General features: G+C 36.8%; 2 protein-coding genes across 13 annotated transcripts in view; one reads left to right on the top strand and one right to left on the bottom strand.

Annotated features, from left to right (window-relative positions):
* The window catches only part of LOC139974207 (ectonucleotide pyrophosphatase/phosphodiesterase family member 3-like), a 62,613-nt gene extending 48,063 nt beyond the window's left edge, over nt 1–14,550 (top strand). For all 9 annotated transcript variants that reach the window (XM_071981195.1, XM_071981194.1, XM_071981193.1 and 6 more), the window contains 12 exons: nt 743–821; nt 2,018–2,064; nt 4,114–4,235; nt 4,512–4,587; nt 5,114–5,204; nt 5,466–5,680; nt 8,861–8,924; nt 9,471–9,640; nt 10,199–10,424; nt 11,161–11,293; nt 11,561–11,720; nt 12,087–14,550. In XM_071981195.1, the coding sequence (XP_071837296.1) occupies nt 743–821; nt 2,018–2,064; nt 4,114–4,235; nt 4,512–4,587; nt 5,114–5,204; nt 5,466–5,680; nt 8,861–8,924; nt 9,471–9,640; nt 10,199–10,424; nt 11,161–11,293; nt 11,561–11,720; nt 12,087–12,239 (1,536 nt within the window). In that variant the 3' untranslated portion in view covers nt 12,240–14,550. The remainder of the gene's footprint in view (nt 1–742; nt 822–2,017; nt 2,065–4,113; nt 4,236–4,511; nt 4,588–5,113; nt 5,205–5,465; nt 5,681–8,860; nt 8,925–9,470; nt 9,641–10,198; nt 10,425–11,160; nt 11,294–11,560; nt 11,721–12,086) is intronic.
* Nucleotides 14,551–14,876: 326 nt separating this feature from the next.
* LOC139974210 (monocarboxylate transporter 12-B-like) lies at nt 14,877–18,559 on the bottom strand. Of its 4 annotated transcripts, none has more exons than XM_071981205.1 (4): nt 18,202–18,542; nt 17,544–17,690; nt 16,225–16,371; nt 14,877–15,571 (listed from the first exon to the last, which is right to left on the bottom strand). In XM_071981205.1, exons 1-4 carry the CDS (start codon nt 18,395–18,397, stop codon nt 15,441–15,443), a joined length of 621 nt encoding a protein of 206 aa, XP_071837306.1. In that variant the 5' UTR covers nt 18,398–18,542; the 3' UTR covers nt 14,877–15,440. The 4 variants fall into 4 exon arrangements, with proteins under 4 accessions (XP_071837306.1, XP_071837304.1, XP_071837303.1 ...); XM_071981203.1 differs by having other exon boundaries at nt 14,878–15,571; nt 16,225–16,995; nt 18,305–18,559; XM_071981202.1 differs by having other exon boundaries at nt 14,878–15,571; nt 16,225–16,995; nt 18,202–18,536.
* Between the last annotated feature and the right edge of the window lie 380 nt (nt 18,560–18,939).

Genomic DNA, 18,939 nt, shown 5'->3' with positions numbered 1-18,939 from the left:
CTGTGAGGTATAAGAGTGTTTACTTACGTCTGTGAGGTATAGGAGTGTTTACTTACGTCTGTGAGGTATAGGCGTGTTTACTTACGTCTGTGAGGTATAGGCGTGTTTACTTACGTCTGTGAGGTATAAGAGTGTTTACTTACGTCTGTGGGGTATAGGCTTGTTTACTTACGTCTGTGAGGTATAGGCGTGTTTACTTACGTCTGTGAGGTATAGACGTGTTTACTTACGTCTGTGAGGTATAAGAGTGTTTACTTACGTCTGTGGGGTATAGGCGTGTTTACTTACGTCTGTGAGGTATAGGCGTGTTTACTTACGTCTGTGAGGTATAGGCGTGTTTACTTACGTCTGTGAGGTATAGGCGTGTTTACTTACGTGTGTGAGGTATAGGCGTGTTTACTTACGTCTGTGAGGTATAGGCGTGCTTACTTACGTCTGTGAGGTATATGCGTGTTTACTTACGTCTGTGAGGTATAGACGTGTTTACTTACGTCTGTGAGGTGTAGGCGTGTTTACTTATGTCTGTGAGGTGTAGGCGTGTTTACTTACGTCTGTGAGGTGTAGGCGTGTTTACTTACGTTTGTGAGGTATAGGTGTGTTTACTTACGTATGTGAGGTATAGGCGTGTTTACCCACATTTGTGAGGTAACTAATTAGCTTTCAAGTTAGGTACACATCTGCATCTGTTTTTCGTCATGTCATAACTTATCAACTAAATATGAGAAATTTCTCTATGTCACAGATTTTGCCCAACACCTTGTTCTACGACTCCTCGACACATGGAATGAACTCAATGGGTTTTATCACTCCAACAGCCCAGTGTGAGTATAACGACAAGAACTTTATCATTATTTGAGGAACATTGCCAATATCTGTTTGTGATTTTTCAGTTGCTTAAATGAGAACACATGTTTCGGGTTTTTGTTTACTATGATGGTTTAGAGTATGATGATCTTTGAAATGAAAAACAGCCAGTTTCGTCTGCTTCCCTATTTCGATAAACTCACGAGTGTTCATATGTAAACGATTTAAGTGAACACATACGTAGGTGCCCATTTTGGTAAACTTGTCTGTAGCATTGACGAATGGTTGGATGGTTTTGACTAATAGCTGGGATGGTTATTACTTAGAAAAAGAAACAAAAAGGAGACAAAAGATGTCAAGTAGAACATATTTTGAAAGCAAAAAGACGGATCACCTGGAAGTAAGCTTTGTCATATATATTAGTTATTATATGTTGATGAGTAGCGCCACCTTATTGACTTTCACAACCAAATGTAACGCCTGGGTCAGAGTTTAAGGAAAGTGACGTAGATTTTCCACAATTCAGTAAACAAAGTCCATAGCTTCAACTGCGCATGGTCAAAGGGAACCATTGCTGACAATAACAGAGAAACTCATATTGACTACACTGTAAGTGTTGCCAGGTTACTTAATCAGCCTTAAAACCGATATTTCCAACAAAAAAAAGAAAAACATCGTCATCGATTAACTTAACGCCTCTCTTTCCTCTCTCCATAAAACATATGTAGTAAACTTGACTTTAACCTACCCGAAATTAAAGAAATAATAGTACTACGCCCCCATTGACCCACTTCCGTGTCAATGCCAACCTCCATTTCCTTTCGACTATACCATTCTGTACACAGGGTAGGCTCGTCCCATTCGCCATCACTCTATCTGTAATCTTATACTTCCTTTTTCTTGTCTTGTATCTCTCTTGTGACTGTCATCTGAAATATGTTATGTGTTAATTATTAATGTATGTATGTCTATATATACCTCCTCGGAGGATACATAGAGAAAAATAAACTAAACTAAAACTCCAAACCTCATTGGTATTGTTCCTTCTGTTGATATCATGTTAACATTTTAATCTCATAGCTCCATGGAATGGATTATTTACTACGACCTGGAAGATTTTGTCATCTCCAATTCTCTTCCACGTCCATACAAAAGAACATAATGTTATTCATTCGTCTTTTTGTTTCTAATGGTTTTATCTTTGTATTCACAGCTCCTACGGATTCTGACACGGTAGAGGAGCTTGTAACAAAATTAAGGGTTAGTGACCATTTTACACGTCTGTTTCGTCTTTGCTATTAAAGCAGTAAAATTCCTTTTTGGGGAGATAGCTTTCAAACGTTACGGGTGTTAGTCGACTAGAAAGTCTCACTATGCATTGAATCATAGTAGATTGTATAGAATTGGTGTTTGCTGCTTTGTACACTAGTCTCATATGCGGTTTGGCCAACTGTTTTGTATACATAGGGGCCTACAAAGGATTTTTTTGGTTTGAATATTTAATTCGCTCGATCTCTGCGAATAGTCAAAGTTTTTAGCAAAAAGTGCATCGCCATGAACGTGTCATAATTAACTACAAACTGGTACCAACCACCCCCCCCCCCCAAGAAAATATCCAGTGCGCATGCGTCTTGTAGATCTTTGTCAGTATGAAACATACCGCATAGACCATCATAGGAGCCGTAAATCATGAATACTGACAGCTATTCCGAAAGGTTAATAAGAGTGCAAATATACGGAAGTAAAACTTCAAGGTTATTAGCAAGGAGCTTTGAGGGAAGTGCATCACTTTGTGAACATTTAATACCAGATTTGCTGAGTATTTTCCGAATCTCCGTAATGTCAGTAGGTTCAAAGGCACAAAGATGAGTATCAGTAAATGGGTCACTGAACTCAGAAAATGAAGTCATACTGACAGGAAGGTTGTCGCGCAGAGTAGTAATTTTATTGACGAAAAAATTGTTGAAAGTGACAGCAAGGTCATGCTGGCTTTCATGATAGGGCAATAAAATTTCACGATTATCGTTGCCAATGACACTGAAATATTTTGAATAAGCCCATGGGGTCGTTTGCACAAACCTCAGCTTTCTTAATATAATAGGATTTTTTTTGGTTAAATGCAGCATTTGTGGTTTCTTTCCTCTTTTGAATAAATACTAATTTGTCACTTTCAAGAGAAGTTTTCCGCTATCTTTTCTCAGCCTTCTTGCGTTCTTTGCGAATTTGTTTGTAGGATCATTGTCAAACTAAGGAGCTTCAGAAACAACCCTGACCGTTTTAGACATAATATGGGCATGAAACCGCATCTATAAAACTACTGCTAGGAGTATGGATAAGAGAATTGTCGATATCAGAAATAAACGTATTTTGATCAATGTGGGAGAACATTCGAAATGAAAAAGAAGAAAATTCAATCTTAGGATAATTGCCCTGTAAATCAAAGGTTATAGGGAAATGATCACTTATAGAAGGTAATTAGTGGATTAGATGTTGATAGGATTAACGCAATCGGTGTTAACAATGAGCACATCAAGAGTATGACCAATCACGTGAGTAGAGCCATTAATGAGCTGCGAAAGATTGAACGCCTTAAGAATATCATCAAATTTAATGGTGTCAACATTCATTTTTTCATCACAATGAATATTAACATTCCCGGCAAGAATAACATCGCCAGCGAAAACGGCCAAGCTTTCAAGGAAGCTATAAAACTCATTGAAAAGTATAGTAACTTGTATATACAATCATCTGTATAAAACAGCAAATTTTAAAGTTTTACCATCACTGGTGTTAATCATGATCTCATTATATTTCGAATAAAGTGAACTTTGTGGCGTTAACATGCTTCACAAAAACGTCTTTCCTGGTCATAATTCCAACACCTCCTCCTCTCTGATTGCAACGTGGGATATAGTGTAGGCTTATCCTGTTGATTTTGATATTTTCTATGACGTCACCAGAGGTAGATGTGAGCCAGGTTTCGGTGAATAGAGATATGTCAATTTCATGTTGTATAACATATTCAATTACTTGAACAGTTTTGTTGCAGATAGACTGTCAGATCCAAGTTAGAAAGCGAAGTAAGTTAGCATTCTGAACCAGTTTAGATCCAGCTAGATTATATGGTTGCTGTAAAATTGTATGGATGAACGTAACTTGTTCTGTTGGTCGATATATTTCTGGAAGGTTAATGAGTAAGCTGTGTGTGAGTCACTGGCAGTGTCTTTTTGCGCGAGTCTTCACACCCTTTAAATGACCATTTCTACATATTCATACGAGATATTGTCATGATACAATTTATTCTTACAGGGCCAGAACCGACAATACGATACGTATACCCTAGACACAGTACCTCCAAAATATCATTTCTACAATAAAAACAGACATGAGGCAGCATTGGTAATTATGGATGACTGGCAGACCTTCGCAAGGTAAGAATTCACAGACTTTTCAAGAAGTTTCAAGAAGCAATCAAGAAGTATAGGATTTATTATGATATGATACACATCAAGTAAAATACAACTCATTTGAGCAGCTCCCTTCTTGGTAGCTTTCGTTGCTAAGATACAAAATTTTATTTTTGTATCCTAATTTCACTGATTAATATTTTTTTAACGTCTTGCACGAACGACACGTCAATATGACTTTATGACAAGTACAATTTTGAAGCAAATAAAATGAAACGGCATTAACGTCCTCTTTTCTAGCAACCAGCAAAACTTTGAAACCGAAATGTGCACTGGTGCGCGAGGAGGCTACAGTCCATCAAATCCAGAAATGAAGGTACGTTGGCAATATTTGTAATTGTGGATGGCGGGAGGAGGGGGGGGGGGGGGTGGAGGAGGGGTGGATTAATATTTGGGTGTTGAATGTCAGAGAGGTAAGGCGCAAGGATCTGTCCGAAAATTGAAATCAAATCTACTCAGCATCCTCACATAAGAGAAAAAAATTGTGGACATTCTGTACCTTTGTTTTCCAGAAAAGTCGGAAACGGGGTCATAGTCCGTTTGCTATATTGAGCTCGAGCACAACTGACAATATTGTTTACGGGTTTTTGTATTTTCAAAACAAAAACGAGGAAAAAAAGAAAAACGATTGATGATGTTTTAAATAATAATATTGATTTATCATTAATTATAACACATCTGCCCTACCCAACCCCTTATATACCCCCCCCCCCCCCCCGGCTCCTACAGATTCGTTACGTTTTGAAACTGCTTGGATACTTTAAAAAAAAAAACATGTGAATGTAAAATTTGAGAGACGAAAAAAATATTCATTTAATGACATTTGTTTTTTTAATCATCAGGGTGTTTTGATTGGGTTTGGACCAAGTTTCAAGGAAAATTTTACCAGAATGGAAGGTTTCTCAAATGTGGAAGTCTACAACTTGATAACAGGTATTAACAATTGAAATTGTCTGTAAAAAATGAATATGTTACAAGCGCCCATATGATGATATGGTGTAATAAGTTGTCGGTTACGAATATTAACCTGGAGAACAAACGAACCTAGAGTTAGGAACGAGAGCTCTTGATGTGGTTTTCACCAGAAATCTAGGAATATTGATTTAGTTTGGATTATTTTTAAGCAACTGATTTGCCTGTCACCTGAATATTTCATTTAACTGAGTCTTATATACATATCTTTGTTTATTACAGAATTAATCGATGTTCATCCGGAGAAGAATAACGGAACACATGGGGTATTAAATGATCTTCTGCTTTTCCCGGAAGTACCTCTCACAAACGTAGCCGACGATTCCTTTTTCGATCCGGAATCATCTTTGTGCACCTTTCCAACTTTAGTTTCTGACAAAAATGACAAGAGAGACCAGGCCGATACAGGATGTCAGTGTAGCGATGACGTCCTTGATGTAAGTCCCCTTAAAGGATGCAAGTCCCCTTAGGGATATAGAAGTCCCCTTAAGGAATGACTGCAGGCAGACTTTATATTTCTTTAGTCCGAGAAGAAAAAAATGTGTGCTATTATGAATTATAATGCTATAAAAATTCATCTTCAAACATAAATATAATATATTTTATCTGTAAATGTAATTCATTGTATGCTTAATTCATATAACTCAATCAAATCATGTTTTCCTAAATTTATGTTAAAATGAGCACCATTGGATGAAATCAAACATCATTTGTCTCTCACAAATTAATATTTCTGTATGAATATGTTATGCTCGGCCGAAAAGGTGTTTTATTATTGAGGTTTGCGTCGGTCTGCTTCTTAGACTGAGTAATCCAGCCATTACAATTGATGAGCCACAACATTTTAAAGGGTCAAAAAATATGAAACTGTTCATAAAATACAACCTGAATTGTTAGAAAAGTCTCCCCCCCACCCACGTCCATCACAACTGAGGAAATGGAATGAAATCGGAATTGTTATAGAATGAAGTGGAATTGTTAATCGATAATCACATATTCGAGTAGTTACTCATCATTACTTATGTTGAGTACCGTACTACCTTGAATAATGTTTGGTAAAATTGATGAAGAAAGTAAAGCCTTGCTTCAAATATCAATCAAACACATAACATATAACATACCATGACATGAAATACATGATATAATCAAACACATAACATATAACATACCATGACATGAAATACATGATATAATCAAACACATAACATATAACATATAACATACCATGACATGAAATACATGATATAATCAAACACATAACATATAACATACCATGACATGAAATACATGATATAATCAAACACATAACATATAACATATAACATACCATGACATGAAATACATGATATAATCAAACACATAACATATAACATACCATGACATGAAATACATGATATCAAGTGCGTAGGAACCGGGGGGCTGGGGGGCGCCAGCCCCCCAGTAAAAAATATGGGGGGGCGGAAGTATCATTCCGCCCCCCCGCTCCGCAAGTCATAAAACCCCTTTTTCATTTCCATATGAGAAAAAAATCTCATTTGGAGCACCAAATTGCATTTAAGGCCAGGTGAAAATGCAAAATTCTTTACAAAATGGAGTGGGAGTTGAGGTGTACTATATTGCACCAAATTGCACCTGCGGCCACCTGGACACCCCCTCCCCTTAGACCCCTCCCCTTAGACCCCTCCCCCAGGCCGGCCATCAGTCTTCAGCCCCCCCACTCAAAAGTACCTTTCTACGCCACTGCATGATATAATCACATAAGGAAGCTAATCAATAACAACAGAGAGTGCTCAATACCGAAGAAAGAACAATAATACCACACGGTAAAGAAGATACCCTGTCATATACGCTACTCCGAGTTAGACAATCTAACACATACCAGCATGAGTCTCATGCATCATGGAGGTCCATGGGTGCATGTAATCTACTGTATAGAAGAGAAGCTTGAAATATTCCGCATGAATAACTGTTAAGGTCAATCGGTCAATTGTTCTTGGTCAAATGTGTTGGGTCGATCCTTACTATTCATCACGCTATGAGCGATTCGTTCCTGTGATTGCGCCGGCCTCTACGCCTTTGGACAAGCGCTGTAATTTATACACGCTAGAATAAACAAACCCAGTATAGGGAATGACATAACATATATGAAAACTTGGACAGTTTACGTACAATCACTTCTTCGTAAATGTTCCTTTCAATTTTTAGGATTATCAAAGTCGTAGCTGAAAAGTTTCTTTCGTTCCGTATATTCTGTACGTATAACGTACACAATTATCACGTAATATTACGCATTATGTTTACCAGGGCAAAGAGACGGCTCTGCACAAGCGATCTGTACGTAATAACTCAATTATAATACACTCATAGGACTTAGTGAGAGGCCGGATTATAAACTTTTCGTCTTGAAGATGAAGGTTGTAGCTGAGTGGACTATTCCAACTGAACAGAACTCTCAGTAATACCGATGTCGATGGGAACTGGATGAAGTTTGTTTCAAACAAATAGTCCCATCTGAATATTCATGTCGTATCTATTTTAGGAGAGCTCTGATTGGTTTCAAATGTACTACCAGATCAGAAGTAGAAATATATAGGTTTAAGATAAGACGTGTGTGAGTAATGAGATCTTCTGTCAAGTGTATGTGAAGCGTTTTAAGAAAGAGGGAGGAAAATATAACAGCCGTAGCATTTTCCTATTTTACTTTAGGGAGATTTATATGCATCGCTGAGCAGTCTCAGCAGAGGCGTACCGCATGAAAGGAGTCAAGATCAATAGGAGATCTTGTTCTACTGACCCCTACTACTAACCCCCAATTGACCACCACTAACCTCCACTAAAATAAGAGGCAAGCTACGAAACATTCCTCACTCACCCTTTATGGGCCTATGTATGCTAGCCGTGTCAATGCATATGATCAACTATTTTTGCCTTAAAAATACCTCTTTTACTTTACATGCGGTAAGGTAATATTTTTTGTTTCTCGCGAAACTGGTGTATGACCTTTGCACATAAAATAAGATTTAAAATGCTGGGCCATGGTAAACAATATATGTTAGTAATCGTAATGAAATATGTCAAAACTGTGAAATGGCTGAACAAAATACCACCAGTATAATATCTTAAACATTTTTATGCAAAAAAATGGACAAGGAAATCCAGCATTAAATGCAAGTTTATATGTATGAAATATTAGCTTCCTTCAACCGTGAGTCCTCCCCCCCCCCCTTCACGACTGCGCCGTTTTTCCCCATTAAGGCTACTGGTTTCAGTTATGTTGCGTTAGCCTGGCATCATATTGCGTTAGGCTAATGACAAATCAATAATAACCACTACCACAGTATCATTACAGAAAAAGCCGAAACAAACCTTGGAAACAACAGGCTTGCTGAAGTCATCATATGCCCCCCCCCCCCATGTTTTATATAATACCTTCAGTATTATAGATAGGGTCTTCTGTCCAGAAGACCCTGAATCAAGGACTCTTTACTTCCGCTCCGTCCGTGTTTCATCACTTTAAATTCTATAGAATTCGAAAATTCAAATTTTTGAACGAACTTGCACTTATATCTGTGTTTTTTTATTGTTTAATTTCGCTACTTTTTGTTCTTATCTTTCAGAATCTTGGTCAGCAGGTGACTATAAACCAAAAGGATGAGCTACTTGATATCTCCGTTGGTGAAGGTAAGTTGATAATATTTCAGCTTAACTCAGTGCATGTGTGAACTGTAGAACATCGTTTCTGTGTATAAAGAAAGGAACTACTCTCTTATCTCCCGTTATGAAGAAACCTTTGTCTTATTAAAAAAATATGAAACTCTTTGGTTAAAATAATTATTATACGTTACGTTACGCCTTATCGTATATTTGTCATGCATTTGGTTTATTTCGTTAAGATATCTGGTTATATTACATACTGTAATATGTTGTGAGTATGAAAGATGTTCGTGGGCAATGGCACCTGCCTGTACTGTTACATTGAGTTCATGAATATTATTTTGTTACGCTGATGTATTTTGCATTTGGGCGCAATACAATTATTTTTAGTATGTTATGTCATATTTTGTTATCTGATTTTAATAATTCGTTAGGGATGAATTATGTCAGTCATATTGTGATTTACTTGTTATAGCATATCACGCTTTCGTACCGTCTTTAAATGTTATAATTAGTCACCCTTGGCAGTTTCACTTATCTTTATTCTCATACTGATTTATAATTTATATATAGCTGAAATTTTCATAAGGGAGGTCCACGCACCGTTTGGAGCCCCCGGATTGATAGAAACTGACGGAGCTGCTGGTGGCCATTACTGTCAATTAGTTCAAAACAACTACATGACAATTTTTGAGAATAAATTGTCAATTCCTCTTTATGTCGCATATCAACTCAGACAACAGGTAACTTCAAGGAAAGTGACAGAAATGGTTTTGAATGGGAGAGGGTGGGGGGGGGGCAGGGGATATTTATAGGACACATTTAGAACAAAATTGCATAATCTCTGAGTAAAATGATCAGATGAGTAGCTCTATCAGGGTGTCAATTATTTACAGTCAGGCAAACTGATAGTTCTAACTTGATTTAGGCCTATATATTTTATGAGTATATATCCCCTGTATCTGCTCATGGTCAGTGATACCTTACTGTTACTCCTCAGTAGCATATTTTGCGCCAGTACGGACAGATGTGCTTTTATCTGCTCTTAGCAAAGCCATACCGTATAGTTCAGGTAACAAATCTAAAATCACTTTTAATTTCAACATCTAATTGGTGGATGTCCATGTTATGTGCATCATGGAAAGTTATACCTAATAATTCAGGAAACGACTTCGAAATATGTTCTTACTTTAATATCTAATATATCCATTTATCTGCTCATAAGGGTCAATGTAACATATGTTGTACTTATCGAGTTTATTGAAAACCAAAACAACCCCTGTATGTTTTATTCTTCTCAGTCGTCACAATCAGAGCTGTTGCGGAGTTGTTATCGATATGATGTCAGACTATCACCAGAGTCATCTCCCAAATGTAGAAGTTACAATTCGGCCAACATTGGTAGTCTTCCAGATGATATGCAGATGGCTTTTCTACTTCAGCAGCCTCTTGCACACAGTCTGGACGATGAATTCAATATTCTCATCACGTCAAACATAGTACCAATGTGGAAATCTTTTGTAGATGGTAAGAACTTTTGTCAAAATGATGGCAAAAAAACAAAAACATATGCTCTATGTATGACAATATTCTATTCAAGGCTGGATTTTAAGGACTAGGTATTGGCTGATTTGGACAATCCTTGAGTCACGTTGGATTTATGAATTGATGAAGGAACTTGACAACTTCTCCCTCCTCTTCCCACCTTGAACACATCCAAGAGACATCACAAATAGCAATCCACGCCCTCATCAGATCTGCTCTTTCTGTGGTTTTCGAGTTAGCCGAACTTTGAATTTAAAGAAGTTTTGTAACTTTTTTACATCTGCACTTTCGTTCTCATATTTAGTGTGGCTTTTTGTGTTTGGTCAACAATTAATGAAACCTACCGACCGGTCCCCAAAATAAGAATGAAATTGGTCACATAAAGACACCCTCTGAGATATTCTATCACCATATGAATGGTCACCTCATGATGACCCGATACAGACAGAGATACAGACAGAGAACACAGTAACTACGATACAGTAACTACGATACGACACACTAACGATACAGACAGAGAACACAGTAACTACTGTAAATCTTTAAGTTTTGTACCAAAGTAAAAACTGGATCGTGCTATAAATCAGTAGCATATGCTATTAGGATTACAGCACGAATGCATCAAACTGGATTTGTTGTAATTACACATATCCTCAGTTCTGACTGTTAACCTAAGATGTTTTGTTGTTTCATGGTTTACATGTATTGTCTTACTCAGATGTATGGAGTCAGATGGTTAATCAGTTGAGGAGCATGGCCTCAGACAGGGACATTCTGGTGGTAGCAGGACCTGCGTTTGACACTAACAGAGATGGAACAAGGGACTCCTATCAAGATATTGCCTTTAGGAGGTGAGACTATTCAGAAATCGGAATTTGAAATGTTTACTAAAACAAAAGAAACTTTTTCATTGAGCTGTCAATAGACCAATTGTTGATATTCAAGACGATGTGAACTATGAGTTTTGCCTATGTTTCTGTAATACTTGAAAGTAAATGTTCGGCTGTTCAAATGAATTAATACCTTGTGGTTCAAACCTAATTCGTAGTCTACTACCAGACGCATTCCTGTCATAGTTATACGTTGTGATTCTGATTATTTTTTTCTGACACTTATAGTTACGCGTGGGTTGAGAAAACCCCGGTACCTACTCATTACTATTTGGTTGTAACAAGATGTCAGGACGCCACCCAAAGTGTGTCCCTCTGTCCGGTGGAAGATTTAGAAACTGTGGCATACATATTTCCTCACACTAAAGAGACAATCCGTGGTGATTCGGTGAGTACATCTGATGTAGTCTGCAACATTATATACTACAATGAAGTATTGTTTTAGCTGATTACAATAGCGTGATAAATCAATCCTAAGTTAATTCAAACATTATCATGTCTCGCATAATAAAGACTAATATTACGAGCATGTGTTGGTTGTGAAGCCTACGCATAATTTTTGCATCGATTGGAAAGGCATAACAATAATAATCAAGAACATAATTTAATCGTCGAAGATTGCAGTGAAGATATAAAAACCGCAACATTATGAAGTATTTACCTGACAGACTTTTAGTCGGATCAGAGGGATTCCCCTGACCCTCCCTGCAGTGATGTAAACCCTACATGTTTTGCTTTTCATTTTTGTTTCTAGTCCATCCAAGATTTTATGAGGACTTACCAAGCTTCAGTATTGGATGTTGAGAGGATAAGTGGAACCTTCTTCTTTAAATCCTTAGCCGAAAGCAACAACGAAGACAACTTAAAGTCTCTACTGGCTCTAAAAATGTCAACGGAGCCTTTCTAGAAAAGAAAATCCAATAAGCCGAGAAATTTATGTCAAAATCTGTTTTAAAAAGAACTGAATTTGTCATGACGTAATTGCATCAGTGTGCAAAATTTGTACGCAATTCTAACAATTTTATTTTTAAGCTAAAAGGAAATTACAAAGATAAAGCAAGTTCCTGTATCGAGTATCGTCAGCAAAGGCAAGGAAATGGACAGGCATTTAGCGTTGAGAAATTGTTGTGATAACGCTGATTCTTTGTGTGGAGCTTCCAGGAAATACGGCAAAGAAATGGTTGACATTTAAATCTTGCTATAAACTAATTTGGTTATCGTCCCTTACGAACTTTACCAAATTACAAGGTATGGAAACATTGAAATTGCCGAATGGTGTGAGCAATTAACTCGTGTCTTGTTTGTTTACTGTGGAAGACACTGCTAATTACTTGTGGCTACTTTGTGAGATTTCGTGAAGCTTTATGTTTCTTAAACTTTAGATCGACAAATAGGTTATATGACAGAGCTAGACCAAGTAATGGTCTTTGGAGTAAGAGGCTTTTTCAGTTGTAAATAGTTTTGTATGAAAAATATTATCCAGATATTTTGTGTACCATAAACCTTATATCCATGTTAGGTTTTACTAATCGTAGAAAAAGAAACGTGTATTCAGATATTTTATTCAGTCTAGACGGTACTGTGTCTTTCATGCTTGCTATGGAAATTAGTCTTGGACTTTGTTTTGTTACCTCTCAGATAACTTTGTGTTATAGAGGCGTAGGTGACTGGGTACACCGTCAACGGCTTGGGGAAAATGGGGCCTCGGGAGGGTCTAGGGGCGAAGCCCTCGAACCTGACAGCTTGTGGTATTTCAGTTATTTCCTTTGATACATCTTCTTATTATTTTCTTTTAACAAATGAAAAAGGTTTTGGGTTCACTAACACCTTGCCCATGATCCTTACGTCCCTGTGGTGGTATCGTCTCCAATTTGTCAGTAGCATGTAATCGGCATGTAGCATAGATCAATTAATGCACCTGTATATTACAACTTGTAATAGATGAAACACAATTATATCTCATTATTTTGATATGTATTAAACATGCCGACTTTATATTCATTTAAATACTTCAAATAGACAAGAAGTAAGACTAGCATTATGTTTTGAATACTCCCAGTGTGTATCCTAAGTAGGCTTACGGATAATTTGTTCGGTTTAACTGGACAGGTTGAATAACAGGCTGAGGAAGCACATATCTTTGCTTTGTTTAAGCAAAAAAATGGGTCACCATGTTGAGCCTTCGCATTTGAGCAGTTTCAGCTCCCTGAGCAGGATCAATACAGTACAGATTTTCCCTTCCCAATTCTTTGGTGTAGGAAATGCTGCATATCTACTATTTACTTAAGCAAATATACACCAGTGGCTTAGCAAGTTATCGCACATTTTTTTCCATAAATGTTAAGGGTTCAATACTCTACTTATAAAGAGTAGTTCACGGAGGCCCGAGTAACTATAGATTTGTAATAACATGAAACTGTTTTAGAGGCTTTGTCTTTTCAGTGTGATACCATCCACTAACCTTCTTCCACATTTGCTGATTCTAATCTATATTAACTTGAAAACGAAATGAAAAGAAAAACATTTCGCTTATTGTGAATCCCCCTAAATTGGTATGAAAAACTGCCCGACCTCTCCCTTTCATCATCCACCCTCCTTCATCCACCCTTCTTCATCCACCCTCCTTCATCCACCCTCCTTCATCCACCATTCTTCATTCACCCTTCTTCACTCACCCTCCATCTTACCTTACCTCTATTTGTTTGACTCTTATGTACACAGCATTCGTTCAATCCTGAGGACACTAGACTGATGTCATCATGTTTGTGATACTCTTTCGACAATTTGGGGATAATTAAGTCTCGTAGACATCTGACACAAATCTTAACAGTATCCAACGGAAATATTATTATGGAATGACTTGAAAAGTGGGTAGGACAAGCATTTCCACCTAATTTTAGAAATAACTGATGCATATATGTCCCAAGAATGTCTCAAGTGAAGGACTTGAATGAGAATAAGTAACAGGGTTTTCCTGCTTTCTCTGTTTACTTTCTAGTACTTTAAATGTAATTTTACTGTATATTTTTGTGAATTCATTAACTGACTGGTCAATGGAATCATGTTGCTGTTACATTGGGTACATCCGAGGTTGCATATTACTGTTTGTTTGACCTAACGTAGAGTTGATTAACAAGTTGTAAATTTTAAAGTCGATCATAATTATTTACTTTAAAAGCATTGAATAAGGGATGATTAGAATAAAGTTAGAACTATAACTTTCTCTGTTTTGTTTTGATTTTTGTAGTTTTCAACTTTTTTGCCTGGATCAATTTATGAAGTGAAAGTATTGATTCAACGAATCGAGGTGGATACCAACGTCATCGTTCCGAGTACACCCATTTGTCCTTGAGAAGCACCTATCAATCCCCCTCGCCCCTCTCTCGCTCTCTAAATATATAGTGGTTGATGTATGCGTATGAAATACCAAGACCCAGTTTATTGTGGTTCATCTGACAACAAAAGTTCAAGTTAGCTATGTTACTCATTGAATTCTATAAAAAAAAACTGTTCGTATAAACCACCACCTTCGACACTCCAATCCCCCCCCCCCCCTCTCCCATAAAAATCGGTTTCGACATGTGATCACGAACCAGACCATTCGATACAATAATAAACCGGCAAATGGTATAGATAAATACATACATTTAACATCAAACCGAACGTTTGAAAAAACGTGTGCCACTTCAATCGTCATACGTCCTGAGTTTCATTAGATGCGTATGTGTGGCACGACAACTCCAAACACGGTTAACTCCAAACGAAACGTTTCTATGAACCTGCATAGGTTTAATAGTTCATTGAAAGAAAAGTTTTACTGAAACATACTTTGAACGAGGATTAATCTGATAAAGTCCAAAATCCATATCGTTCTATGTGAAGGGCAGAGGTTTCCAAAAGTTAGCAAATTGGGTCGCTCTACTTATCTCGATACGTTGGTCCATTTGTTGTAAAACCATGATCAGAACTTAATTGTTTGCAATCTGTCACTTTCTCCTATGTAAAATGAGTCACTGAGCCCGTTCGCACTCAGATTTCATTGTTACTGTTGCAGCATCAGTTACTATGGTAATGGATTCAATAACATACGTGCCTCCCCAAGATACAGTTATCCGCAATCTGTCGTTCTCTTCAGCTTAGGAAGACATAGGAAGGTGGCCATGAATCCACACATAACACACAAGATGAGTAGGAATCCAAATGCGTAAGTAAACTCCCCACTGACGTCCCTTATATATCCTTGAAAGGAGGGAAAGAAATAATCATTAGATCTTGAGAAATTTTTGGCAGACTCAAGAACGAGTACCAACATTGGAAATCCACATGAACTGGTTCTTCAACAATGCAAACATTACCTCTCACTCAGCAAAAATCTTGGCTCATCACTCATTTTAACTGCTGTTTATAGTAACAGTTATTACAGAACCGCTGTCAACTTACTTTTTTAGGAGATGGGAAAGGAAGGGAGACTGAGGTTCTTTTGCAACCATGTTAGCCATTTTGTTTAATTTGCCTGTATTTTTCAAGGAGATGTCTTTGAATGATACAGGCACAGATAATTGCACATGGTACGTACAACCACTCAGTATGTTGCGAGTGATATTAATAATGACGTTTGGTCTTCATTACTGACCAATCGAGGAACCCCAACCCCTCTCTAAGTGGAATCTATTGAAGGATGAGATAACTTTTAAAGAATGAATTTTAGAGTTTATAAACAGTCCACAATGACAGCTCTTTCAAACACTTTTCCAATTGACATTTTATTTTAGGGTCGTAGAATGAAGTATACGAAGTGAAAATACTGTTCAAGATGACTTTTTGAACAACTTATGAATCAAATCAATAGCTGTTATTCCACTAAAATGCCTGGAAAAAATAAAACAACTTACCTAAAACTATTCCACCTGTTGCCACGGAGATCGTCCTACAAAAGATTGTCCATGATATGCCTGATTTGAAATGTTGCTTGCACACAATTCTGTTACATTCACAAACAATATGTGTTGATGTCAGTCCGCAACAGAATCCGCTTACGGCTGAAACAACAGCAAATCCTAAGAAAGAGTTCCAAACAAATAGGATTGTATACGATAAAGCAATGACGAAACACGACACGACGATCATTATTGGATGTAATACGTCCAGCGATGCTAACAAACACATTAATAATTTACCCATGAATCCCGAGACACCGACTATGATTGTTAGTAAAACTGCTGTACTAGATGGCACACCAGTCGATTGACAATATGGAACCAAATATAGAGCCCACCCATGGAAATTTGCTTCAAACAAAGTCGTTACCATGAGCAAAATGGGAAAAGCCTTGTGCGCAATGAAAATATCAAAGATGCCATCTCTGGAACATAAAGACGATCCACTTTTCCGAAAGTATGTTTCATTTGTTGCTTTGTTAAGAGGAACCTTCGGTTTAAGAAGTAATCCTATGACAACAGTATGCCAGAGAATGGCTCCAAAGATAAACAAAGCTCCCTGTATACCGTAATGACGTTGTAACGAATCGAAGATGATAGGCAATGTTCCTAATCCAACCGTCGTCATGGTATTGCACAAGGAATACAGAGTTGCGAAAGTTGACTCCTCGAAACAAGCTCGTAAGGATGTTATAGTTGCAATATTGATGATGGCGTGACCAAAGCCTAATAGATGAAACAGATATAACTTACTAAGAATTAAGGAACAAGAAAAGTCATTGCTGGTATCGGATAGGGTTGTGAAAGAAAAAGAGTAATAGGAAGGTGTGAAGTCAAATGTGCTTCGGATAGAATCATCCCAGCCGATAGTAAGGTTGAGATACGGAATAGAACATTTTAAGAATCTCAGTTAATAATAATAATTCATTCTTTTATAGCGCTTTACATCAAAAGAATGATCTCAAAGCAGCTTCACAGAAACGCATAAAATAATACAAATTAAAAAAATATTATAGCTTAAAAGTATCACAGGCTAAAAATATTGCATCCTAAGAATTACAGAAATAAAAAACTGAACAATAATTATTAAAAAACAATACAATTCAGAAATTAAAGACAAAAGCAATAACATATGACAGCATACAATAAAACTAAAATAATAAACTATTACAGCCGAAAAGTTAGACTTTATAATCGGCGATCTCGTTTCAGAATATATTTTAAATAAATTGTATCAAAGAAAAATTAACTTGATTAACTAAGTTAACTCTTACCTGATATGGATGTCATTAATAACATTAGCCAAACACTTGAAGTTAGACAAAAGGACATTCCGATATAGCCGAGACCAACCATGAAACCAGCCATCATGACGTATAACCGACCGGACTTGTATTGAAGTAGCAATGATGCCAGTGGTACTAGAAGAAGAATGGTCAAGATAAGCTAACATTCAGTGACAATTGAATGGCACTAACCGATTATCACATTAGACGGTTGATGACATAAATGGTTGTTTTGATTGACTGCTGATATAAGACTTGACAGCATTGAAATTGAGTTAGAATCTGTAATATACAGACATACGGTAATTTTAATACATGTTTACATTTACATATTACTTTCTAACTCTTCTGGTATGATAAAAAGTTCTTCGTAAAGCAAAGGAGATAAAAGCATACAGCGAATAACACTTAAAATGAGACGATTTATTTGGCATTTTTGATATGGAAATATTCATTTGTGCATTTCATTGTACCGAAGCCTATCATTATTGTATTAGCTATTGGCTCACCGTTGGGCCCAGTAAATCTAGTAGTGTAGTACTAGGGTAGTGGTCAACGTAATTGTGCAATAAACCTGCTCAAAGTGAGTAGCTTGTTGTAATTAATTTTAACACGAAATTGAAAACATAAGAAGCTCTTTACTTACTGGCAATATTTCTGGTTTGGAGTTGCCAAGTAAGAATCATTCCTATCGTCCAATAAGAAAGATGACTCCGATCAACCAATGGTTCAACAAAAACACTAAATACCTTGCTCACTGAGTCGAGGAAGAACTTTTCTAAGCAGCAAGCAGCTATGACGCACAGCTGTGCGAAAGACATCTGCCTTACAGAAAAGGCCATTTTTTACAAGGGCGTGGATCTTCTGTGATATGCAATTGGTTAGTGTGCTAGCCCAACGCGTTTTAACCATCCATATATAAGGCATTTTGCAGCCTCAATGGTAAATGTCGCTATCAATGTGATGTAAAAACATACCAGCAATAGTATTCTGATTTACACAGCAAAAGTTCTGTGATTGACAAGTTTCATTGGAGTTACTTGTTATTAGACAAATACAACCATTTTATTATAATAAATTAAATATTTAAATCATATCCCAATGCTATAGGCATCCACAATCACTGATTATTAGTGATTAACAAAATAGTTTTCTCTCCACCTCTCTCTTCCTCTCTCTTTATATATATATATATATATATATATATATATATATATATATATATATATATATATATATATATATATATATATATATATATATGTTTATCTCACGACTGTGGGGTAGCATTTATTTTAAGCTTTAATTGTATCCGACATCACTTTTCAACCAGGGGAAAGGCTCCAATCTCCTGTCTCAATATTTGATTTAACCTTGTCGTATT

The sequence above is a fragment of the Apostichopus japonicus genome, chromosome 9, assembly GCF_037975245.1.
Source record: "Apostichopus japonicus isolate 1M-3 chromosome 9, ASM3797524v1, whole genome shotgun sequence".
Taxonomy (NCBI): domain Eukaryota; kingdom Metazoa; phylum Echinodermata; class Holothuroidea; order Aspidochirotida; family Stichopodidae; genus Apostichopus; species Apostichopus japonicus.
This window is presented reverse-complemented; position numbering and strand designations above follow the sequence as displayed.

Excerpts from the sequence above, each read along its gene's own strand:
- LOC139974210 (XM_071981202.1), bottom strand. The coding sequence starts at position 18,397 with ATGGCCTTTTCTGTAAGGCAGATGTCTTTCGCACAGCTGTGCGTCATA. Across the intron at positions 17,691-18,201 it reads CCAAACCAGAAATATTGCCA|TACCACTGGCATCATTGCTA; the intron begins GTAAGTAAAGAG and ends TTCTTCTTCTAG. Across the intron at positions 15,572-16,224 it reads AACAGGTGGAATAGTTTTAG|GATATATAAGGGACGTCAGT; the intron begins GTAAGTTGTTTT and ends CCTCCTTTCAAG.